The following is a 26992-nucleotide window of genomic DNA, read 5'->3' as shown; positions in this document are numbered from 1 at the left end:
TGAAGCCAAGTCTCATTAGTCACTATACCACAGAGGTTCTTTTCAATAAATGTATGATCTACATATGCTATATTTACTCTGAGGTAAGCTCCATTGAGAAGTGCAGCCTGATGGTTGAGGAACAGAACACTAAAAAACCCACAATAGCTTACCTTCTTTCAGATCTGTACTGCTTCTTCCCCTACCCCACTCTGAGATATAATCAGCCGGATAGTTAGGAAAGAGGTTCTTTAGTTATTCCTCCCAGGATTTGGAATTTTTCCAAATTCAGCACACACCAAGACTGAAACAAAATTGTGGAGGCAGGAAGATCTGTACTCAGGAGTTTATTTAGATGCCACAAGTTTTAAATCGCTCCCCTTTACATCCCAAAGCACGGTATCATTTCCTCCAGTTGAATTATCAGTGGCTTTACAATATGATTTACAAAATGCTTTAATGGCATGGTTTACAAATGTCCTTTGAGGATTTTAAAAAACACAGTTTATAATACCATTGTTAAACAATGCAAATATAATCAATACATAGTGTATGTCAAGAGGGAAAGAGTTTAAAAATGAAAAGCAAAGATGGAGTCCTACATACATAGGGCTGCCTTTGTTTTCTTCAGTGATAGGGAATTGTTTGCACATTTACAATCATTTTATGCATGAAGGGAATTCACTGACATTGAAGTAAACAACAGAGCTTTTTATGAAGCTCCATCAATGCACCGAAAAACTCCACTGTGTGCATCAAAGCTACTGGATCAAAGGACATGGTTTAGGTTGCATTGCAGTGTTACACACTCATATCCAGGTAAATGTCAATGCTCAGTTCAGACTAAAGAGTGTGTGTATAGCCCCAGACCTTTCATACCGTTCTGTAATATCTCCTTAGTACAGTGATTCTTGCAGCTTAATATGGAACCAGATGCTGCCTATCCTTTCATTATAGGTACCCAGCTGAGAACATCCTCAGTGGAGATCAAAAAAGTGATGACGGAAGCCAAGACTGTGCAAAGTTCCACCCCATATTTAGGTAAGCGTGTGACACATGTAAAAGGGGGTGGGGCTTCAAGTACACAGTTGTGGCTGCCGTCTTCACTTTTTCATGTCCCCCCCTCCCCCTCCCAGCAGACCACCCTGTACCTGACCAGTCTTTTTTTTTTTTTTAGGAGTCAGGTTTTTATTTCTTGGCTACAATCACTAACATAATATGCACTTGTGTGCAGGATCTAGTTCTGAATATTCCAACTTTTATCAAAAATAGTAAAAGGTAATCAAGCAGAATGAAGACCACAAAGGCTTTGAAAACAGTGTGACTCAAGACAAGGGCAACAGTGCCAGCAAGCCGCCTTCCTTCTGCTTAACAGGAATGTCAGGATCCAATACCAAATTTTCCCAAAAGGAAGACACGTATGAACTTAAGATATGTGTCTGAAACAAGGAAGATTAGATGGAAAGAATATGGACACCCACAAAGATACTGGGCCATGCTGAGTTTCCTTCCCAAGTTCAGCTGAAACTCAGGATTTGCCTCCTCCTCCTCAAATGGATATGTGTCTGAGAAAGACGTGCTTGCATGTGTGAACCAGACCTCACATTGCTCAAAAAGGGCAGGATGAGGACAAAAAAATTAAATTCATATCAATTGACTTAATAACTACCAATTAAAATTAATTGCCTGAAAAGTAAGGCACTGATTTGTAAAATTAATTGCTTCCCCCATTTGCATATACAAACTATTCCCTTTTGTACATGGATACATACTGACATCAGATACAGTTATACACCATAGTCTTCTCTCTTTCCAGGAGAAACCATGAAAAACCAAAACAAACAAACACACACAGACTGGAGAAGGGGTAGATCCACTGGAAAGGGAAGGAAAAAGTAAAGTGTGTGTTTGTGTGTGTTGGGGAAGGGAAATTATTCTTACCAGGTATGAATGCTTAGGATTTTTAATATTCTTCTGTCTTTATGAAATCCTGCAGTTACCAACTCCTGTTCAGGGGGAGCAAGGCAAAAGCACCCTCTCTCAGGGGACTTCATGTGTTGAGGGGGAGTGCCTGTCCCTGCCTCTGCATCACTGAAACTGAGGTTCTAGAAAAATAAGGGGAATCCATTGAAAGAGGAGACATTGCATCTATGTACTCTGTGATTTTTTTAAAAAAAAATCTTCACTCACAAGGACTCAGAAGGAGTGGTGGTGAGGAAGCTTTCAACACTTCTCCAGGCTCTCTTCTAGCCACTCATTTGCATCATTTGTGGTAGATGCCTCTTGCCTGCCCCCTCAGTTTCAGCAGTGTCTGCATCCGTGTGCTAATACAAGACAGCCTCCCATTTCAAAGGTAATTATTGGGGGGGGGGGGATCTTTGTCTTCCTTTCAGTTAAATCCAGTACTTTTTTTCAGATGTGCCATGTTGCATCATTTATAGATCCGAAGACCAGGTTCAGCATTGCTTGTGGCTATACGTCTGAACGTGGAGGATTTCACTTTTCAGTTCTCACACAGTCATGTGTTGTACAGTATATGCTATGCTGTAGGAGGAGAATTGTGCATGGAATCCAGTTGGATATCAGCAGCTATCAAAGTTCTAGGCTGAGACAGGACACATGTTTGTATTATCAAAGCCTTAGCCTAGCAAAATCACAGCAGTTATCTATCCTTCAAATTTAACTGTTATGTACATTTCAAATGTTTAATTACAATTTCTGCCCAAGTTTAGGATTTTAAGCAGCATTTTACAGACAACTAACTTAATACATTATATCTTGTTGAATGTCAAGAAGAGGGGTAATGGAGCCAAGGGTGTCTGGTGAATGTATTACATTGAAAGAAAATTGGAACAGGGGCTTTGCCACTCTTCTTCCTGGGCTACTACTCTGCTTAATGTGATATACTGAAATTATAGTTAACTGCAGTGACATTTACACCTTTTCTACAACTTTTAACATGGGACAGATGAAGAACTTGTTCATTACAGCCTTTGTGATGGAGAATAGTAGATGTTTATTATATCAAAGCAACTACCCAGGACAGAGATGATAAACTCATGTATATTGGTGTAAACAATATGAAAAACTCACCTTTTCACATATAATCTTATAAGAGTAAAGCCCTTTGATTGTTTTATTGAATGCTGCACAACCCTGTATGAATTCCACCTACATTCAATATTTATTGTTTGATTTGCAAACTACACCATTTTACTATGCCTAATGTTGATAAGTGGCCTGGTTTTCTGAGTAAGCTCGGGAGTGCTGCTGCTGAGAACAATATTATTTCCTCTCCCTTACTCCACAGTGGAATTTTGCCGCTAGCTCATTTGTCTTCAAAAGAAAGTGCTTTTTGCCACTTCATTAAACTTGTGACATTATTCCTTCTTATTTATTTTTTCAGAAAGATAGGCTGGGGTTTGATTACTTCCAGCCTGTAAAAGTCAAATGTACCTTGGAATGTTTTACAATGTTTGACAGCTATGAAATATAAGTACTATGTAATTTGACTGTACATACATACATATTTTCATAAATACATCCAACAGGGACCTCAGAACTAAATAGTCAATAATATGAGACAAAACCACACAGGCAGCCTTATTTTGTAGAACTTTGATCTAATCTAAAATAAAACAGGAATTTCCATTGTGATGCTTCTACACAAATTAAACAAATAAATACACTGCATTTTACTGATGGAATAATTTTAATGCATTTGCAAATGATTTGACCAAAAAGGGTGTAATTTACAACACTCAAAACTTTTAACAACCATTGATTTATATGCATTTTACTGTAAAAGTAGAGAGAAGCCTAGCAAGGGTAGTGATCGGTCCCAAAGACAACTCCCAAATATCTTCCTCAGAGACTTTGATCATTTCTGTTGTACAAAACTCCCACCTGTTACACTGCATTTGTTTGGAAAGTGGAAAATTGCATCAGTTTTCCTCACAAAAAGAATTGTCCCAGTTTTATACTTCAGTTATTGCGAAGACATTCTAAATCCACCGAGCAACAGACATTTCCATTCTGCGTAGAATGGGAAGGAAAAGACAAAGAGGAGGAATTAATGCTAGTATTACAAGTGTAGAAAATAAATCTAATACGGACACTAACAACCTGGTTCATCTATGAAATGAACATTTTGTAATTCTATTTCTAATATAAGAGAGATCAACTAAGCATTTTCATTTCACTGTTAAGATTCATTCCTGAAGTCAGAATAATGTGAATGATGTGAATTCATCCTTTCCCTACACAAATAACAAATCATGTGACCAAATCCTCTTACACAAGGAATAGGTCATGCAGAGGTTATATTTATCTGAGTTATCATCTGCAAGAAAAAAAGGAGAGGGGTGTATAATATGACTTGAATCTGGCAAAGATATGCAAAAGGGGAACCCAAAGTATCTACTGGTTATATCATCTTCCCTATGAGGAATGGTACAACATTTGGCAGTCTCTGTCTTAGAAAAAGGGAAGTATGGTGGTATGAGATAAGAGGCTACCTGGACTTTATTATTTTGCTTTCATAGGGTGATGCAATGTAGCTAAATATAAGGAAATTTAGAACAGATAAAAGGAAGTACTTCTTCACATAACATTCAATGAACATATGGAATTTGTTATCCCATGATATAATGAAAGCAATTAACTTAGACTGGTTTAAAAGGGAATTAGATATATGAAAGACAAGCACTATGCTATGAAATGGAAATGTGGTTTTATTCTGTTCCTGCACGTGCCTTTCCATAGGTATCTGATCTACATTAGACTTTGGACTAATTCAGTACAGTTCTTATATTCTTATTTCCACAGTAAATTTCCTATGATAAAGTAATATACTGTTTCAGTTGACATACTGTCAGGATGGATGCATTATTTTTATGCTCAAGAAGTCAGATAAAAATGTAGTTTATCTTAAAGAATTACACATGAACAATTTTTCAGAAACATTCTTTGTTCTCCAATTCTCTCTACTGAAATTCAGTTTGCTTATATACAGCTAGATTCATTCCACTAAACGGGGATGGACAATTTTGGAGGAGTTGGGGACCACAACCAAGCTTTCCAACCTTTTGAAGGACTACAAGTGATCATCTACTGATCAGTGATATTACTAGAAGCTATATGGCCACTTTTTTACTCTGTTTTTGCAGGGTTTTCCTCCAGTGAGGCAGCAGCAAGAAGAGCCTTGTCTAGTCTTGTGGATTAATGATGAGCAAGGGAAGAGTCCTTTGGATACAGGATGAAGGGCATCTACTACTTAATTCTGAGTAATGCTAGACTGTTGCAGTAGACATTTCTATTATTGCCTAGATTTTGAAACCACTTATCATCAACAGAATGGAGTACAATGAAAGGGAAGTTAGGAATCAAATATTTACTCAATAATGTTTTCAGTAGAGTTCCTTTGTTTCTTTTTTTCATTTTAGGTGATTCATCTTTAAATAATAAAACAGTGGAGATATTGGAATCCAGTTCAGAGAATTAAGATATTTAAAATTCCTTTTTGTTTTGTTAAAAATAACTCAGTGCAATCTTCTTAACTTTTCCTATTTCTCTGTCCACTTACTGATATTACAGTATATCTTTGGATTAATTTTTCCCACTTGTCTATATTTTTTAACGATTAACTTTAAAAATTGAAAAAAAATAACCACCATTAACGGAACCATCTCTTCATTAATTTGGAAATATCACTTGAAAGCCATGCCTTCCTGACCTTTGTTCTTCATGATATACCTGCTTTAGAGAAAAAAGAGAGGGTTCTTCCACTTAATCTTTGCCAATTCAACATATTGTAAATGTATGGCCTCCCCCAACTGGAATTCATTAAAAGGCAGGTGAGGTGTGGATGTGTATGTACATACTTAGACATATGTATGCCCAAAATGCATGCCTGTAATTAATGTCACTATCCTACATGCATCTTTAAAAAGTCTGCAAGGTTTAAGAATACTATTTTTTTTTAATTATCCTGCCTTTTTTTCATATTCAACTCAAGGAGGCAAACATACCTATATTTCTCCTCCTCCTATTTTCCCCACATCAACAGCCCTATGAGGTGAGTTGGGCTGAGAGAGAGTGACTGGCCCAAAGTCATCCAGTCAGTTTTTCATGCCTACGTTGGGACTAAAACTCACAGTCTCCTGGTTTCTAGGCCAACACATTAATCACTATACCAAACTGGCTCTATCTACAACTACTATTTTAAAGTTGTAGAAAGCAATTAAATAGTTCTGGTTCAGCTTCCCAGGATAATAATTACATAATTAGCTTTGTGTAATTTTATTATGACATTCTCATTCTGCTGCTCCATCTTATTGTTGTCTGAAATCAAATGACAAAGTTCTTTTAAAAAAGGAATCCTAGTCTTGCATATGCATTTTGTGCTACACCACCTTTTACCACTAAATAAATACCTTGCATTTGCAGGTTGTACAAGGAGATCCAAGCATTGTCCATTCTGAACCACTTAGCCGTGTTATTCCATAGTCATCTAGACAGGTTTTTCGGATGTCGTAGGTACCATTATCAGCCAAACAAGGGTCACTGACACAATGAGGGCAACATTCTCCTTCTGACATTGCTGTGTAATCACAGTTCAGAGTTGGGCATGCAAGTGGCCAACAATCCACTTCACCTTCCTATGAAAACCAAAAGAGATCCGTCAACACACAAATTGGTACTAATGAAAGAAACTAAACATCAAAAACAACATTTTCTTCAATAAAAATATTAATATTATGATTAAGTAATTATCTAAAAATTGGATATTTAGACTGCAGTCTTGACCCAACAATTGCATTAAACCAGGGCAGAACTGGATAGCTACCCAATATTTGAGAAAATGACACTTTGAACATGGATTTTGGTTCTTTGGTCAAAATATATTTTGTCTATGTACAATAACTGGGAGTATGCCCCACCAATAAATGTGACAATAGTGTCCATGCAATGGAGAGATACTCCATTGGTTGAATCTCAGATTGTATTAAGAGTGTCAAATATCCTTTTTATATATATGAACTACTCTATAAACTAAGTTAACAGGATTGCTTCATTGAATAAACCCTAAGTCAATGATGCCTGTAGGGTAACTTAAAGAAATGTGCCTTAAAATCTGCTTAATGCTAAATAATTAACAGGATGATTTTATATATTGCAATTATATAATAGCATATTTAACATTATTAATTTTTCATAAGCCCAGTTTAGGCCACCCAGAGTCACACACACACACACACACACACACACAAAGAGTTTTATAAAATTATAAACCCTGTTATATAATTTGGCAGTCCAAATGATATAATGTAGAATCTTTCTAATATCTAGAACTGGTATCAGACTGAACTGGAGTTTTGTGGAACCTCTTTTTTCCCATTTGTGAGCAACAAACATTTTCCCTCTTCTATTACATAAAGGTTGGCATATCATCAGCAAGTTCTTTCCTGGATGCAATTAATCTGATTCTGAAGTTTTAAATTAATTCAAAATTGACAGGTATTCTTTTACTGTGTTTTATCAGGTTCAGGGTTCAATACTGACCCTTTATCCCACTCTTTATAGTTGCCCGGGAGAACATATGCCTTCTTGTCAGAGAAGACAGAATTTAAAATCAGCATTGAATATGGTTTTCTTTGTTTTTCTTACTATTTTTTTATCAATCTCTTTCTCAGATTACATTCTAACATTCACTATTTTAATCTTAGAGTCACAGAAGTTTGAAGTTAAATCCACCTTCTCAGCAACTTATTCTATACATTGTACAAAGGGAAATCACAGAGGGATCTTCATGAATTCAAAATACTCGTTTGAAAATAAAAAGGGAGGAAAAAAAAAAAGAAACTTGTAACCCCCATCATCATGTCTACTTATCACAAGCGACTTAACCTGTTAAAGCAAAATGCTTTATAAAGCATTCTTAGTGTTTATAAATCATCACTCATAAACACTAAGAAATGACATAGTAGTTATGAATTCATACTGTAACTGCCATCTAAGGATGTGTTGATAAATAATTTATTGCATCACTCTCCAGAATATACAAGAGACTTACTATAGCTTTGTATAATTAAAAGCACAATGGAACCCAAGCAAGATAAGGTGTCGTAGTCGCTGGAGATGAAGGTAAAGTGGGTCAGCCTACCCTGAATAAGTACAGGGAGAAGCATTGTAAATACCTGAAAGCAGTGACACAGAAGAAAGTCCAGATCTGTTGAGTCGGTTGGACTCAACGACCAGTGTGGTCCCTTCGAACTCTAAAATTCTATAATTTTAGGATAAGGAATACTATCATTTCTTTGAAGAAGCAACAATTATGTCATAGACATTAATATTTATTTTGTAGTCAGTGTTTTACTCAAACTTGGAAATTTCCAAACAATTTTGGAAAAGTGCACCATCATCCATAGACCTTTCATTATTCTAGTTTTGTGATTTTGCAAGATCAGACAACCTGATTGCAATGCTCCTAAAAGTATATAGATAGTTTGTGAAAGAGCAAATGTCTTTACATAATGGGAAAATAGGCACATTACACTCCCTGCCATTATAATGTATTGATGTGTGATAAACTTGTTCTATTTGGAGTCCCTACTTGATCTGTGCAATTCTGGTTCCTATTACAAAGACAGAAGATTACATGAATCAGATTTTTCATTAGGTCATCTGCAGCATGCTACCTCATTTACAAAAAGTGTTATCCTGACTCTATGTGGAGCCTGTATGGAAAGTTTCTGCTGTCTCTTTGGAACCCCTAGGAGTACTGAGTAGTTATTTTAAGCAATGCCTTGATCAATCAAAAAGACAAGAACAAACCATGGTGTAAGACTCTGATTATATTATATTAAATAGCTATAATTGCCCTAATTTGATTGCAATAAGAAATTGTGTGAAATTAAAATAGGAAATATATTCTGCTGAGGTTTGCTAACACTTGATTTAGCATTATATCAGATGGAAATCTGGTTGTTCAGAATATTTTTGAAGACCCATTTTTTCTGTTGAGAAACATGATTAAGTCTGCAATTCTATATCCGTTTGCCCAAGAGTACGCTCCATTGAACTCTATAAATAATTACTTTTAAGCTGGTATGTGTATGATTGTACTGCAAGATATTTAGTTTTGACTGAGACATACACTTTCTTATTAAGTCTCTAGACAACAGCTACCTGAACAGGCTAGATGTTAGGTAAACTATATAGCAATGTTGTGTCAAAAAAGAATAGACATGTTCATAATGAGCATTCTGAACTTTGGAATATGGTTGATCATTAGAAACTCTAAAACCTCTTTAAACATTTTTTGACTTCCATACCAGACAGCGGCACTGTTGACAGCTGTATGTCCAATTGTCACCACTTCGGTACAGCTTATGCCCATTCTGATCTAAACACTGACTGGTCACTCTGGTATCACATTCTGGGCAACAGAAGAAATCAACACTAAGATTTTCACAATCACAAGCTGTCCTTCGACAGAAGATCTTGCCATCCTGTTAAGAAAACAAAGAAGCAATATAAAGCAAATGCTACTAAACATATATATTTACATATATCAAATTTGCACCCATCTCACGACTCTGGGCAGTTTACAGAAAAGCTAAAATCAATTTAAAAAGCAATATAAAAGAGTCCTGAATAAATAATAAATATAGTCCAAGAACTGATGTTAATTGGCAAGTAGCTCGGGGACCATCATCAGGGTACCAGCCATTCCCGATTAAGGTTCTTGTTACCCCACGCAAGCTGGCAGAGCCAAGTCTTTAGTCCTTTCTGGAAAGCCGGGAGTGTGGGGGCCTCCTGCACCTCTGGAGAGAGAGTATTCCAAAGGACAGGGGCAATGGCAGAGAAGGCTCTCCTCCTGGGCCCCATCAGCCAACATTCTTTTGCTGACGGGGTCTGCAACATGCCCTCTTTGCCTGACCAGGTGGGATGGGTTGATGTGATAGGGGTGTGACAGTCCCTCAGGTAACCTAGACCCATGCCATGTAGGGCTTTAAAGGAAATACCAACACCTTGAATTGGACCCAGAAGCAAACTGGGACCCAATGCAGCTCTTGCAGTAAACATGTTATATGTGCCATTCTTGGGGTACCCAAGATTGTCTGCGCACCCGCATTTTGAACCAGCTGTAGCTTCTGGATACTCTTCAAGGGTAGCCCCACATAGAGTGCATTGCAATAGTTTAACCAAGAGATGACCAGAGCATGAGTGACTGACTGGAGAGCCTCCTGATCCAGGAAAGGGCATAACTGGTGTACCACACAAAGTTGGGCAAAGGCCCTCCTGGTGATGACTGCCACCTGCTCCTTGAGCAGGAGTTGTGAGACCAGGAGGACCCCCAGATTACACCGGGTCTGTCTGGGGCAGTGCAACTCCATCCAAAACCAAAGATGGTAAATCTTCAAATACAGAGGGCCCTCCAATCCACAGCCACTCTGTCTTACCAGGGTTCAGCTGAAGCCTGTTGCACCCCATCCAGACCCCCACAGACTCTAGGCACTGGAGAAGGGTAGTCACGGCATCACTCAAGTCACCAGGGATGGAGAGGTATAACTGGGTATCATCTGCATATTGATGATACCTCATCCCATGATGGTGGATGATCTCACCCAATGGTTTCATGTACATGTTAAAAATGAGAGGAGAGAGTACCGAACCCTACAACACCCCACAATGGAGGGGCCATGGGCTGGACCTTTTGCTCCCAATCAACACTGATTGGGATCAGCCTTGGAGGAAGGAAGAGAACCAGTGCAAAACTCTGCCACCCCCTCCCAACTCCCTAAGTTGACCGAAAAGGATACCATGGTTGATGATATCGAAAGCCACTGACAGGTCAAGTAGAACAAGGATGCACTACTCCCATCCCACTCCCACCAGAAATCATCCATGAGTGCAACCAATGCTGTTTCCATCCTGTATCTGGGCCTGAAACCTGACTGAAAAGGGTCCAGATAATTTGTTTCCTCCAGGATCATCTGGAGCTGCAATGCTTAATTAACACATGAATTAATGAAATATTTGTTTTGGATATGTGAAGGGGCAGCAGTACCCGGCTCAAGAAATAAAACAATACAATCAAACTGAAGTTCTGTGTCCATTATGAAATAGGAATATATGAAATATCCTCTAAATGTTCTGACTTCAACCATCCATGTTTCTGGTTTTCTTCAAAACTGAAACAAAATGTAGGTATTCTGATTATCCTGCAAGTTGCAATTATGTTGTTGTTTTGTGGCTGGTGATTGGATATTTTCTTTCAGTTTTTCTTCAGCCTAGCCAGCACAGCAGCAGGGACCAATCAGGACCCTGCAACTATTGGTTTAGCTTAGATTGGTGAGCTGGGCAGCAGTTAAGGATATGGCCAAAGAAAAGAAAACTAAATACTTGTCAGACATCATCATCATCATCATCATCATCATCATCATCATGAGATGGGCAGTGACAAATTTGATAGATAGATAGATAGATAGATAGATAGATAGATAGATAGATAGATAGATAGATAGATAGATAGATAGATAGTTAAGATTATATGAGAGAGTTTGAGTTCACTCTCAGACCTGTGGATTATATGTGCTTTTTTTTTCAGCCAGCAGAACAGTATAGTTACCAAAAACAAACAAAACCTCCCAAATCTATTGCTTGGCCTTGCTATGTAGGTGGGACGATGGTGTCTACAGAAAAACTGATTAAAAGGATGATTTTTAAACATGTTTTAAAAACAATAAAGAACATTTCATAGGAATGTAAGGAAGCAGAATTTGTGCTTGCCTGGCTGGGCTTTTTTATCTCCAGGTTGGAAGAGGTTCTACCTGAAAGGAATGTTAATGAGATGTTCTATTGTTAATGTGTTGGCTGAACACTCCAGGATTTCTTGAAAGAAAAGAAGTTAAGAGGGGCGGTGGTTCTGATAAGCACATCTAGTCTAAACTAAATTATTCTCAGCTGGTGAGAGATGAGCATTGTCCACATTGTATCCTAAGCATTATTGACTGATTGAAGTTTTGAGAATGCTTCTAAAAATCACTCTTTTGCAAATTGCCTGTCTTGCCATGTCTTGTGGCTCTGGGGTGAAAAACTGTCACAGGTTCTATTGTTTTCTATAGGCATTTTAAATGGCTTTGACTTTTGTTCCATGAAAACGTTTTGACTGGGACTTTTCCTTCCAAGCTTGAAACAAAACTTGTATATTTGTGCACAGGTCTATGCATTAATTACAGCATCAATCAAAGAATGTATTTGGTTTTAGTTTCATTTTTTCTTTTAGTGTTTTGCTATCAATCTAAAAGGTTTTATATATATGATCAAATACCTTTGGAGCCAACCTAAAGCAAATCACATAATTGCATTTATTACTCAAAAGAAACAAACAAGCAAACCCAGTATCAGTTTCCTTCAAAGCCAGTCATGCGCATTCTTTTACATTCCCACATTAAAAAATCATTACAAAGGCAGCAGATAGTTTGGCATTAATTATATATTCACTAGATTGATGTGTTTGTCTTTCTTGGTTACTGGGCAGCAACTATGCTAAAAAAGTACATTCATATGGCATTCACTGCTTAGAATAAATGAATAAATATACCAATTATCACAATTGTGCTGATTTTGGAAATACATATTAACCCTGCTTGTGGGATGTCTTGCTTATTAAATAATTCCTACCATCTCAGAGGTTTCAAATATAGGGCTATTTATGTTCCAACAGACTTGTAAAATATTTCATTTTGTATTGTTTCTCCTGCTTTTATCTTTTGAGCCAAAATTCAAAACAGGGTTTCTTTCAGTTAGCTTAGCATCTTTATGACAAATTTTTGTCCAAATAATTATCTAGGAATACAAAAGGTTGTCTTACATTTATTGATAAGAATTGGAGATGCTGCTGAATGGACAGAGGGGCCAATGGGTACACTCAGAAAAATGTGGATGTTTTTGACAACTAGCCTGAAAATTAGCCTTTGTTTGGGGAGATGCTGCCTTCTTGCTGAATTTAACCCCTTTTGTAAATCTAATCTGGACTTCCCTTCCCTTCCCTTCCCTTCCCTTCCCTTCCCTTCCCTTCCCTTCCCTTCCCTTCCCTTCCCTTCCCTTCCCTTCCCTTCCCTTCCCTCCCCTCCCCTCCCCTATCCTATCCTATCCTATCCTATCCTCATCTCTTGTAGTTCATTTTTCTATCTTTCTTTCCTTTCTTCAGCAGTGCAGTAATCCTTTTCATTTATTCTACCACAATCCTGCTATTTTTTTATTTTTCTTTTCTTCGGTTTTGGGTGGAAGGAGAGAAGGAACTGTGTGCATCTTTATGTGAGAGAATGGTTTGTGTGCTAAAGAGAAAGTGGCTGTATATGCAAATGAGATGAATTAATTTTAAAATAGGATACTTTATTTTATATGCAAGCTATTTAATTAGTTGTGATTTGTGTGTGGGGATGTATTTTCATCCTGGCCCTGACATATTTTTGGAGTAGCACTCTTGACAGGTATCCATAGACATGTACAACTATGTTACATGCACACATTTATGGTAGGGATCACTAGGATTAGTTTCTACTGGATTGGCAACCTATGCAGCAGATTTTTATTTAGGCTTTTTAGAGTCTACTCTTCCCAAGCTACAGAGAAGACTCACAAGATGACACTGCTTTACAGCTGGGAAATGCTAACTCATCCAGATTTTATGTTCAGCAGAAACAGGAGAATGAAGGTGCCATAGGTAACCAGGACTTAAGTGTTTAGGGGTTTCTAGGTGAAAACTAACACCTTGAATTACACCCAGAAGTCTACAATTAATTGGTGCAGTTTGTGGAGCAGTGGTATTACATGTATGAGATGGGAAACACCTATAACTGCATTCACAGCTGCATTCAGTTGTAGCTTCCAAGTGGCCTTTAAGTGTAGCCCATGGAGAGCTCATTTCATTAGTCCAAATGGAAATTGGTTAGGGGATAAGTAACTATAAGAAGGGCCTCCTGATCCAGGAAGAGATGTAAGGCACATAGGATGGAGCAGGACCCAAGAGTCCAGTGAGACCCCCAAATTACATACCAGTTCTATTTGAGGCAGTGCCATCCCATCAAGAACAAAAGATGGTAAATCACTGTGACTGGCAGGTCCTTTAACCTGCCACTGACCAAGCCACTCAGTTCTGTTAAGGCTAAACCTAAGCCTGTTTCTCCCCATCCAGACATCCCCTTACAGCATCCAGGCACTGGGACAGGACTTCCACAGCATCACCTGTCTGGCCAAGGGTCAAGCTGTGGAGCTGCATGTCGTTGACATATAGATAATACAGTATGTGACCCTGTGCTGATAAATGATCTCATCCAATGGCCTCATGTAGACACTGAATAGCATTGGGCTAGATCTCTCCCCACTTAGCAACACTGACTGGAATTGGCCCAGAGTGTTTTATCAACAGTAATATTTTATCAACAATACAATAATTGAAATGGAGGAAGAAAACTCCTCAGTCTTATCTATCTATCTATCTATCTATCTATCTATCTATCTATCTATCTATCTATCTATCTACCTACCTACCTACCTACCTACCTACCTACCTATCATCCCCAACCTCCTTAAACTTTTATCATTATACTAGTAAGGGGGGAAAAAAGAACATTGCAAATTAAAACAAAGTTAATAATATAAAGTGATAAAAAATCAAACACATGAAATGTATTGTACAAACTAGTGCATGTACTTTGCATATATGGTATGATAACCTCAGCAATTGCTAAATAATCTACTATGTGCACAAAATGAATCAGCTGAAAAAAGCAGGAGCAGGAGAAGGAATAATCACAGTGACCACTATTAGTATAAATCCAACTTAAGTATGCAGTTAAATAAGGCGTGTTCAATTGCACCAAGGGGAATAAAGTACAAACAGAATGCACATTTTTCCCTAAAAGCATAACATATTTGATATTTATGAAGTTTAGATAAGGGAAAAGGTAATTAGGAGTTCATATGACTAATGTACTTTTTTTTTTCAATTTTTAAAATGAAGATGAGAAATCTCTGAATGTAAAGGACAGCCATTTATCACCAAAAATGAATATGTAGCAAATCCTGCTATAAAATAATTTTGAACTGTAGAAAATACATTTCAACAAATAAAGAGAACAATACATTCAGAGTGTCAGAGAGTGGAAGAGAAATGGGAACAGAGCTTCCAATACAAAGCCGCCTAATTGCAGTTTCCCATCAGGATGAAGAAGATTGGCAGGAGAACAATAACTCTGTTCTGCCCAATATGTTGTTACACTGGTTCATGTGACCAAGAATGTAGGGGCAATTGGAGCACACAATGAGGACTCCCAATTATGCAAAACATTTTACTGTAGTTATCTGATGCTGAATTATATTCCAGTTTTTAAAGAAAAAACTTAGTCATAAACATGGGAAATCTGGGATGAAGTAGGTAGGCTAGTGCACAAGATGATGTTTCCATTCTACATACTGGCTTTCCAGTTCTCCGTTTAATGCTAAATAAGGAATTTAGGGGGAGATATGCATTTTTTCTAACAAGTGTAAATATGTCTACAATGTGTGTGTTGCTTTTTGTGACAGGGTGCATTCTGATTCTTGTGTTGGTAAAAAGAACAAAGAGGAGACTGTGAAGGAAAAGATTTCAAGTGAAGTTCAACAGGGCATCAATTATCTATAAAGGAAAGGTTTATTTTAAGTATAATAACATACTCTTGGAAGCAAGATGTGGTCTCAATTTAGAACTGGGTCTGGAAAAATGTTGTGTTCTTGTTTGTTTAAAAATTTATATTTTATAATTCAGAATATGAAGCATTGAAAATGGCCAAATATGTTGATGTGCTGAACTAGACTGAATCAAGTTGTGGAGAATTAGCCCACCTCTGTTTAAAACTTTCATCCACTCATTTTAGGGCCTGTCATCTTTTCTGGATCTCTCTCTTCCACTAATTCTTTTTAAATACAGAGGATTAATGCTAAAAGCTAGATTTCATGCTTTTAGCCCATGAAAACAACAATAACAAATAGGATTAAAGAGAAGTCTCTGGCAATCCAATCATCACCATCATTATCATCTCATGTGGCTTGAAGGATGTTCTTTGATGTAAAATAAAATAAAATAAAATAAATTTGTTTCAAGCTATTAAAGGTTACAAATGTTATTAGCAGGTAACTAATTATTCTGTTAGAATAATTATGTTTAGTAAATATTTTGTCCTCATACATAGGAACAAATACTATAATGGTTAGAGAGATATAGTTGCAAGATGATGTCTGGTGGTAGCTGCAATAATCTTTTGTCTTTCACTTTTCTAGAAAAGGAAGAAAAGTTATTTTTCATATATCTCAATCTTAGGCCATTGGATACTACCATCTAAGGGATAGACTATCTTTTTCTGCATACATGAAAGAGTTTTCAAAGCAATTTTAACAAGTTGGGGTCTCATTCCTAGAACTTTATGTGAAAGATAGCAGACACCATTTTAATCAATTTGCAACAGGAAAAAATACATAATTTACTAGAGCTGGTTGATAAATGATATTAAATAAAATGTAACAGTCTGGCTCAATTAATAACTTAATAATTTAAAGTGTTGTAAATAGTGCATTTTGGTAGTTACTTCATAATTCCTCAAACATACCAAAAAACACTTATGTGCTCCCAACAAACTGTCATTGAATCAGAAACAGTGTGGCCTATATAGGATAGTATTGTTTACAAAAATATTTTGAAATAGATGTTCACAGACTTCATGAACTGAGGAAAAATGACAGATCTAGCAAATATGGTTGAAGCAAATATTTCAAGCAGGTTTTGTTTACACAAATTCACTATGTTTAGTATTTCGAATCAAGAACAAACTACAAACTGAGGTTCATACATCATACCAAGCTACAAATGGTTTATTGAATTCTGGATTAGTATTAGTATGAACTCAGTCTCCGTGTTTCATAAAATGATTTATGACTTAAGAACATGATGTGAATCCAGCCAATCATGGCCTATTTAACATCCTATGGTTAAAAGACCCATGGCTTTCCATAATGTAGGAATTCTGTTACTGTGTGAAGTTTACTGTAGCATAACTATAATCTAGAACATTTTCCACCCAAATTTCATTTCTATCGTGTGCTTATGGACAGTTTTAAGAGTTAGTAACAATAATCTATCTTAATTCAGGAGAACATTTTAGATAGATGAGGAATTCTTTGAATATTCTAAAGTGAAATGTAACATACATGCATATATAGTAGAACACTGTCAAACACTGTTATGCTGTATTATTTATTAATAATTCAATACTGTATTAAAAGATAATTATAAATTGAAAACCAAAAGAGAAATATTGATTAATTTGATTAATGTTTATGACTGTAAAAAAGGTCATAGATTTCAACTAAATGTGTTTAAGATGAATGTGTTCCAGTGGTTAAAATGATAATTAAACAGACTAATGATAAAGAGTTAACCCTTTTAATGCAATTCTCCAGAATTTAGTTAAGGAAAACTTTAGAAGACAATCAAAGAAAAGTGGGGACTGAAAAGGTGAGTGCATCTATGTGGATCAGTATGTCTTGCTGTAAAACAAGTATTCCATTATTTGAATGGTACTCATAAAATTATCTCTTTAGCTTCCATTACCTTGATACTTTTGTATCACTACTTTTAACTCTATATTGTATTTGATGTGTGTCCATCATGGTTAGATCTGCAAGTCCAAAAGAGCTCCTCACAACTGAAAACAGTCTTTCAGAAGTTCTGGATGTGAAGCAGCAGCATGTACTGCTCATTTCCTGATTTTGGATGCCTCTCTGTGCCAATTTCCTTCTGCTGGTCTCTTGGCCTTGTTTTCAGGGCTCATTTTACAGGCAATGACCATTGAGGGTAAGGATCTTATTGCCCATTGCTTGCAACTAGTATTTTTTCTTGTAACTGAGATAGATCTATAGATCAATAGATCGATAGAGAAAACTACCTCAAATCCTTATTTTTCGCAGTCGTCATTAGCTACTTACCAATATCAATATTCCCTGCTTTCTGCTTACTAGTCTTGATTCACCCTAGGATAAATCTTAAGAAGCTGATTAAGGAGGCCTAGGGCTCCATCAGCCTGGCACTGATCCTTCTCTCAAGTCAAAGGAGGACCTGAGAATTTGGAAACATATGATTTGCCACTGATCATGCAGATGAATGCTGAGAGAAACTATAATCATCAGAGGTCCATGTCATCAGATATATTCAGACAATGGTTTTGACAGATGTGAATTCTAAGATCTACAGTAGGGCAAAGATCCAAAGAACTACTTCAGTTGAACTGAAAGGTTCATATGTCTTTCATTTCAAAAAAATAGCTTGCCAACAGGATTCCACAGTCAAATTATAGAACGGTGTAAGAAGTCTTGCACTTTGTTCCTTTTAATTGATTTCTTTCAATTAATTTCTTTCATAGTAATTATAAGCTACTCACTAACTGACAATAAAAAGAGAACATAAAATGCAAACCCATAAGATTTGAATACAGCATAAAAACAGTAATAAACAATCAAACAGGCATCATGAGATTTCAAATCCACTGCTGACTTTATAAATGAACTATCATGGGATGAAATAAATTATAATCAAGATGTCACTCATTTGGGAAAAAAAACCCTGATCTTTATTCAAAGTTTTACCTTTATATCATCATGCAGACATTATATTTATATTTAGATCATTTTAATCATAGCTCACAACAGTGCCATTTGTAACTTACTCTTTTTTGCTCCCATACAAATCTCATAGGTTGAGTGCACTCAGAACAGAGTCCCATGGCAAAACCAGGTTTGTTTGGTTAGACATGGCATAATCTGTTTTACAATTATTTTGAGGATAAATAAATACAATTTAAAATCTTACTGCCACAACCCCAAAGCAATAAATTTAGGAATCTTATATAGATATTTCTTTCTTATCAATTCTTTCTTCATTTACTCATAAGTTATTTTATAAACTATTAAAACTTTACTCAGCAATAATATTGCTTGAATAGATAATATGGAACACAAATCTCTGTATATATTTATAGAGTGACAGCTTGTTTTTAAGGGCCAATTTTAATATATATTGATAGTTTACCGATAGTGCCTTTCTCCTGTTTTCCCTCACTCTCTTCAAGTTCTCTTTATGTTCCACCTTCCTTATAAAGAAGAAACCAGCTAATACTTTACTTACATTAAACAAATCATATGATCATACAGTTGTGGAGTTGGAAGGGACCACGAGGTTCATCTCTTTCAACATTCTGCAGTGTGCAGGAAAATCAATTAAACCATCTTTGAGAGGAGGCAATCCAGTTTCTTCTTCAAATCCTCCAAAGAGGAAGAGACCACAAACTCCATAGCTAAACAGTTCCACTGTTGTACAGTTCTTATCATTGGGAAGATTTTTTTCCCCCTTATATTCAAGTGGAATCTAGGTAGTTGCAACTTTATCCATTATTTCTGGTCCTAGTTTCTCTGATGTAATGGAAAATATTTCCCGATCATGTACCTGAATACTGATATCATGTCTCCCCTTGGTCTTTTCTTTACACTATGCCAAATTCTTTCAACCTGTCTTCATAGGGCATGTCCTTAAATCCCTGTATCATCTTTGTCATCCTCCTTTGGATCTGTCCCAACCTGTCAATATCCTTCTGAAAATGTGATGCCAGAATTGTACACAGAATTCCAGGTGTGGTCTCACTAGTGTAGGGTAGAGGGGAATAAGGATTTCATCTTATGCTTCTTCTAATGCAGCCAAGAACTACATTAGCTCTTTTGGCAGCTGTTTCACACTGCTGGCTTATAGAGTATTTATTTATTTATAAAATTTGTATACTGTCCAACTTTATTTGCCAAGATATTTGATTGGATCTGTTTCTATTTGGATTCTAGTGGTGAGGCAGTGTATGAAAATATAATTGTGGCAACAGCTTCTCCTATGGTTTTGGATTGTTTTCAGCTTGTGGATATCAAGAATGGGAACAAGACATCTAGAGATATAAGGATTATCAATCGTTGACATTCCTGCCTAAACAGCCAGGGAATGACCAGCTCCATGGTAAGGCAGTTAGTTAATGCTTCCTTTTGAGAGGTGCTTGCCCCCACCCATGTAAAGACAAATGCAGAAATTATAAGCTCATCAGATTCATATGAGAAGCAGAGCAGCTAGGAATATGTATTTTAACATCCAACAATTGTTGTTGTTGTTATTGTTGTAGTTTTTAACTTATCTATGAGTATTATACCCTGCAGCCTCTTCTTGATTTCAAAAGGATGAAAGGTAGGGAAAATATCTGTTCTATTTTCTCACACTAGATTTACATGGTGCAAACCTCCTTGTAAAACAAATTGGTTAGGTCAAGGGAGGATGAAAGGTATTATTAGAGCGCCAAGTGATATTTCCAATAGACTACCAATAATTTCTGGTAATGAAAGGTTTAATCATAAGAACAAAAATCTTCCTACTTTCAAGGACATGTTGAAATCAAGAAAACTTGGGATGAGATGTTATAAATCTGAAATTAATGTAGTTTTCTTTAGATAGACTTTTATCCAGAGCAGACATGATCACCAAATCAAGGTAGAAGTGCTTAGCAAATCTCATAGGAACTTACCTTACAGGAGCAAACAGAGCATCTGTCTTTCTTCAGTGTCCATACTTGGCCATTCCGTTTCAGGCCCCCTTCATGAAGGCAATCACCTGTACAGGAGGGTCCAGATGGACAGAGGCAATCAAATCCCCCTGCCAAGTTCACACAGGCTGAATCATTCCAACAGGTGTGAGTCCTTAAGGCACATTCATCAATATCTGCAGAAGACAGAAAGTTTATTGGGCTTTGACAAAACTGAAAAATGCCCCTTCCTGGGAAAATTAAACAATTATTAGAGATAAGTATTGTAAGATTAAGGTTCATATCATTCGAAGGCATATCCTTTCTCAAGCCATCTTATTAATGTGAGAGAAAATAGATTTTCTTCAAGTCAAATCATAACAGAATGAGAAATAGCATTAATACAAGTAGTACTGATAGAAATCCAATGACACAGTATTAGTGAATGCTTAAAGGTTGATGTGACTACCAGAACAACTGTTTTTTAAGATTTAAAAAATGAGTAAAAGCAAATTACTTTTCTTCAATCCATTTACTGTATCATATTTTCTCAAAAAAAGGACATAAACATTGCATTAACTCCAAGCTAATCATAATCATAAGGTTTTCACATGTTAGAAGAAGGGGAAATTAAAAAATCAAGTATGATTTGTGAACAAAAAAGAATTTCTTCATATTATTATTATATACAGCACACAAAGAAAAGGAACTGGGAGTCAGTAAAAATTGTTATGCATTTTTGGTTATGTTATTCGTTCACTCAGAGACATTCGACCCTCAGAGGTTCCCTCTTCCAATGGAGGGAGAGACAGAGAAGAAAAGAGAAAAGAGAAAAGAGAAAAGAGAAAAGAGAAAAGAGAAAAAAGAAACAGATAGTGAAAAATTGTTATTTCTGGGAATGCAAATTTAGACATACACACACACGTACACACACCTCTTTGGCTCCACTGCTCACACAACCACACTATTCATGTAAACAATAGATGTACATGTCTCTGCTTGCTCAGATGTGCACTGAATTGTTCATGCAGAAAATAGAAAAGCTTCTATTTTAAGGGCAAAAGGAGCACATTTTCTAAGCTAACAAAATTCCACAGCTCAGATTATTTTTAATGCCTTCTGTGTGCTCTTATTCAAGTGATATAGGCAAAGTGGTGTAGATCCAATTATACAACATTATTGAAGTAGCGCTTGCTACTTCACTTCAGAGCCACTCACTGTCATAATTCTGCAACAGCAGCCTTATTTACAAATTTCAGACTGTGTTTTCCAGTCCAACTGAAGGAATATAGAGTGATGCTACTGTTGTAGGGAATTATAAACTATAAGTACAGCCAACAAAGTTATTTTCTTACAGAAGAAATCAGACAGATCATCCTTCAGATGCAATTCAAATCTACCTCAGTAACCTCACATTTACCTCTCCCTTTCTACCCTGTTTTCTAGATGGGGAAAGCCTGAAAAGTAGTGAGGAAAAATCACTAAGTCACAGGAAGATATTTTACTTACAATTGCTTAGAAGGCAGATTCTTAACTGAGATTTAGAATGTTAAGTGGAAGTGGTAGAAGAAAAAGGATCTCCCAAAGATAGGATTTCACAGGATTGCTTAAAAAAAAAAAAAACCTCCCAATTTCATTTACCTTTAATCTCTGTCATAACCAACGTACATCTTTAAATCTGCATTTATGGATTTAAGCTAAGCAAGTAAATGAAAGTGATTGTTTCACTTTCTCTAAGAGAGGTCGCAACTCTAATTAAAAGCCCCAATTAAGAACTTCATTTGCATATACCCGTTTCTAGCCACAAGGCAAGTAACATAATTAGATTTTCTGTTCTATATATTCACTGAAAAATGGCCTTTAATATACTGCAACCCAGCACAAAAATGTGCATTTGGGTGAAATTTAAAAGATGATTATGAATAACATGCAAACATTCTACAGGTATAGGCGTATAAGAGGTATGAATAAACCATTTGATTCAGTTTAGGAAGCCCATCCAGAGCTTAGAAAATGGTCCAATCCCATCCAAGTTTTTCTGGACATAATCCAGTACAACCCTATGCCTACATCAGGAAACCATTGAAAAAATGGATCTCTGTTCCCTCATAATCTGGCACAGGAAAACAACCAGGTACTTTTTGTTAATTTGATGTTTGCAGAAAAAATAATAAAATAAAATTGTCCCCAAACAACATTATAAGCACTTTAAAAAAATAAACAAACTTTAAATTGATAATCATACCAAATTTCAGATATATTGGGGGCATAGTGTAAATAGAAGGCTTTTTCTTAAGGAATAGTGAAACCCCTTCTTGAGAGCTTATTGTTAGGAACTGAGGCGTATAAGGGATCATCATTTTTTGCTGTAATAATTGATTGGATCTACCTTTATTTGGATTCTAATGGTGGGACAGAATATTGAAAATATAACTGTGGCAGCAGCTTCTCCTATGGGAACCAGATGGGAACAGGACATCTAGAGATATAAGGATTATCAATCTTAACATCCTGGTCTGTTTAAATCAGTAAGGGAATGACAAGCTCCATGGTTAGGGCAGTTAATTAATTCTTCCTTCTGAGAGGAGCTTGCCTGCACCTGTGTAAAGATGCAGGAATAAAGTCAAATACTAAATAACCTTCCCTTGGCTTGCACGAATTAGGACATTATTGGCCAGTTTCCAAAATACTACTTCTGGCTAAAGTAATCAAGAAGGTTGTAGCCTCTCAACTGTAGACAGGTCTAAGGATACTAGTTATCTGGACCCATTTCACTTGAGTTTTCAGCTGGAATATATTTACAAGAAAACTTTGGTCAGGTTGATGGGTCACTTTTCCCATGAATTGGCTATAAGGAAAGAAGCCCTACTAGTTCTGGACTACTGGTACTTTGGGAAGCATTATTTTGCTATGGTTCGTGTTCTTCCTAGAAAGTGGAGCTAGAGCACTACTGTTTGACACCATGAGCCCTGGGGCATGTCATAAGGGCCAGTTATTATTATGTATTAAATTTATATGCTGCCTGACTCCCAGCTACAATTGTTAAAAATGTTTTAAAAAAAAAACAATCCAGAAACAGTACAAGACAAAAGAACAACGATGGCAAAGAAAACAAACATGGAGGGGAACAAAATAAAAGGAAGAAAGGGGCATCAGTCATCCCTGCCAAAGGCCTGGGTGAAGAGCCATGTCTTCAGGGCCCTTCAAAATTTTGTGGGGAACCTCATTCCAGAGGGTGGGCACTGCTACAGAGAAGGTGCACTTCCAGGGTCCTGGTAGGTGACATTGTTTAATTGATGGAAGCCAGAGTGCACCAACTCTGCCAGATTAAACCAGCCAGGCAGATACTATGGGAGACAGGTGGTCCCTCAAGTAGCCAGGCTCTATAACATGTAGCGTTTTATAGGTAGTGAGTAGCATCTTGAATCACACCTGGAAACAGACCAGCAACCAGTGCAGCTCACGAAGCAGAGGTGTTACGTGGGCATACAAAGGCATGCCTACCACTGCCCATGCCGCTGCATTCTGGGCCAGCTGAAACTTCTGCTCTTGTTCCCCACATGGGGAGATCAATCATAGCTTTGAAGTGAGATGCCATCAGTATGCTGCTAAAGCCTTGTTTTTCAGCTCCTTGCCATTGAAGCAGTCAATTCCTTTGGCTTTTGCTTAAGTTCCAGAATGCACTGGATATGGATGAGTAAGGTGAAATTAAATCCAGGTAAGACAGAGATGCTGATGGTTAATAGGAAACCATTCCATTGGTTTCTCTACTTGGCAGCAGACTTTTTCATCTCTGAATTTAATATTATTTCTCCCCTCCCCTCCCATCTCATCCTCTCCCTGTCATGGTGTTTCAGGTAAATCACAAGTTCTCTTTAGTACAGCTGTTCACCACCACTCTTTCCAACATGCTAGAGAAACAGACTGGAAACAGAGTTGGTTCAGACCTGTCATTTTCACCATTTTATGAGTAAATAAAAATGTGACATAAATTATCCTTTATCCAGGCTGTGGCCAAATCTGATGGACATCTGAGTGCATAATCAATGAGCCATGCACTACAGGGCACAGAAATGGTCATTATTTGAATGCATAAATATTAGCATCAGTAATAAGACTGACCTTTCTCTTCTGATATATATGTTTCACTACCAATATATTCATATGCTTTCTCTATTTTACCTGCTAGAGCAGGGGTAGTGTTTGCTTTGTTTTGATTTGTGAATTAAAAAAAAAATACCTAGGGACATTCGTTTGAAGTTGAAAAATGTTAGGAGCAGGGAGATTCAACTGCCACATCTAGCCTGCTCTATTTTGTTCAAATGCAGCCTGTCTGCACATGGGCACAAACTCTCTCTCACACACATGCACACACACACACACACACAGTTATAATAATGTTTTCATACCCCTGGAAGATCTTATTGTTTCACTTCTGACAAGAAAAATAGCCATTATTTGGACATCTTTTAAAGGAATGTCAATGTACATTTCTTTAACTCCATTAAAGTAAACTTTTATTTCAGTTTACCACCTAAGAAAACATGCAACTTGAACAAGGAGAAGCCTTCCTTTTCAAAGGAGGCCCAGTGCTTAAAAATTAATTTCATGCCATACTATGTTTTAGGTGCAAGAGAACAATCTAAAGAAAAACATATACTGTAATACTGAAGAAGTTAAGGTCAAGTTTAAATAGAAAATTAATGCCTTTAAAGAAGAAGCACAAATTAAGGTATTGTTATGTATGTTTTCAAGTGGTCCTTCACCTACAATGCAAACTAAGAAACAGAAATATCATCTTCTCTTTTTCATATATAGACACTCTTTCTTTCTGCTTAAGGATTGCTTTTTATTATTTATTTATTGTGCTGCATATTGCATGCAGCAGGGTTAAAATATAGATAGATCAGAGGAAGAGGTTTTGCAGTTCACAAGTAGAAGGATTTCACAGATGAATATAGCATGATATAATATACAAAATTCCATGTAGTTGCTTTACTTGTGACACAGACTCTAATTCGGCTTTCATGCATTTTAACAGATTTATGTGAAGCCAGATGTTAGCAATTATGGAAATGAACATTATTCATATTCTCAGTGTAACAGACCTGTTTGCACTGCAAAACCCAACTTAATCTATTATACATATATCCAAAGGAAAAGAGGCATTCTATTTACATAATCCCCAATCACCTCCTGCTGAAAGCACATAAACATTTCCCACTGAGTTGTGCCAAAATCAGCAAATATGTAAAATGAACAATTCAGTCATTATTTTATTCAGGTTCTCAACATATTTAATGCAAGCTATATCTGATTCTAATATTTCTATTGTTATTTAAGGCACTGCCACAGAAGAAACTGAAAAATGATGTTCCTCCCAAGATTAAGACATTTAAGGTTAAGACCAAAGAGGTTTAAGGTTTAAGAACCATGAAAGCTCACTGGATGACTTTGGACCAGTCTTTCAGCCCAATCTATTTTGGTGGGAAAAACTGGAGGAGGGAGTACTATATTCCTTCAAGCTCCTAGAATAAAAGGAAGGATACAAATTAACAAAGAAAAAATATTGAACAGCAAAGACATTAAAATGCACTTGTACATCCTTGTCCAACTGAAGGGCACAATTTAGCTCTGCTTTTGATTTAGAAAGCCCTGCAGTATGCAGGTAGGTCTTGCTAATGAGCCCTCTTCTCTTTCTTTATCAACTTTAAAAGTAGCCCTAAAGATGCTTTCTTCAACATATAAAGTCAGGGAATATTTAGGATGTGCAAACTTCTCACTAATTGCTTAAACATGTGTACATTTCCCAATAATTGGTAGTTGAGATGAGAGGAAGGGAAGGGAAGGGGGAAACTGTGAATCCCTCTTTTCTTTGCTTGTCTGCAGCAAAGAAGCTAACCTTGGATGCTCTCAAACATTAGACAAGTCTGAACTTTATTATATTTGCTTTGCCACAAAAGGGAGCCACCTGCTAAGGAACCAGCATTCAATTTTACCTGGCCAAATACTAGGGCTACCAGATCTGGGATATGAAAATCTGGATGAGCACTAAATGGCCAAAGAGAGAGCTTTCTGTATTTGTTTGCTGCTAAGAATTCTAATCAGGATTTTTGAAGTCCAGATTTGATAACCTAACCAAATATTGAAGTGGCTCTGAGAATGCTTAGAAGATAATTTTCTGACAGAATCATGGAAAGCATAGCTGCACCTATCAAGAAATGGCAATCTGATCCTGTGAAATGATGTTTCTCTTTATTACTCTATTTTTATCTACAAAGACACTGTGATTCCCCCCCCCCCCCCCATTTCTTTGGTCTTAAAAAGAGATGATTGAGAGAAGAGAAAGTCTGCATGTGGAAGGA

General features: G+C 36.7%; 1 protein-coding gene across 4 annotated transcripts in view; it reads right to left on the bottom strand.

The window, feature by feature from the left end:
- Nucleotides 1-325: 325 nt before the first annotated feature.
- The window catches only part of LOC103066537 (protein kinase C-binding protein NELL1), a 33857-nt gene continuing 7190 nt past the window's right edge, over nucleotides 326-26992 (bottom strand). For 2 of the 4 annotated variants that reach the window (XR_015797038.1, XR_015797040.1), the window contains exons 2-5: nucleotides 20631-20824; nucleotides 9315-9491; nucleotides 6414-6638; nucleotides 326-4014 (exon numbers count right to left, since the gene is read on the bottom strand). Coding sequence is in view for 1 of the 4 variants with exons in the window: in XM_007433034.3 (XP_007433096.2) it covers nucleotides 3964-4014; nucleotides 6414-6638; nucleotides 9315-9491; nucleotides 20631-20945 (768 nt within the window). In the remaining 3 variants the exon portion in view is untranslated. Of the gene's footprint in view, nucleotides 4015-6413; nucleotides 6639-9314; nucleotides 9492-20630; nucleotides 26856-26992 lie in introns of those variants that run through there. The other 2 variants (XR_015797039.1, XM_007433034.3) reach the window with 2 other exon arrangements.

The sequence above is a fragment of the Python bivittatus genome, unplaced genomic scaffold (assembly GCF_059951505.1).
Source record: "Python bivittatus isolate LINGU-HERP-01145 unplaced genomic scaffold, Pbiv_v1 ctg000480_np1212, whole genome shotgun sequence".
NCBI classification, from domain to species: domain Eukaryota; kingdom Metazoa; phylum Chordata; class Lepidosauria; order Squamata; family Pythonidae; genus Python; species Python bivittatus.
The sequence above is the reverse complement of the archived record's forward strand: the minus strand, read 5'-3'. Positions and strand labels throughout refer to the sequence as shown.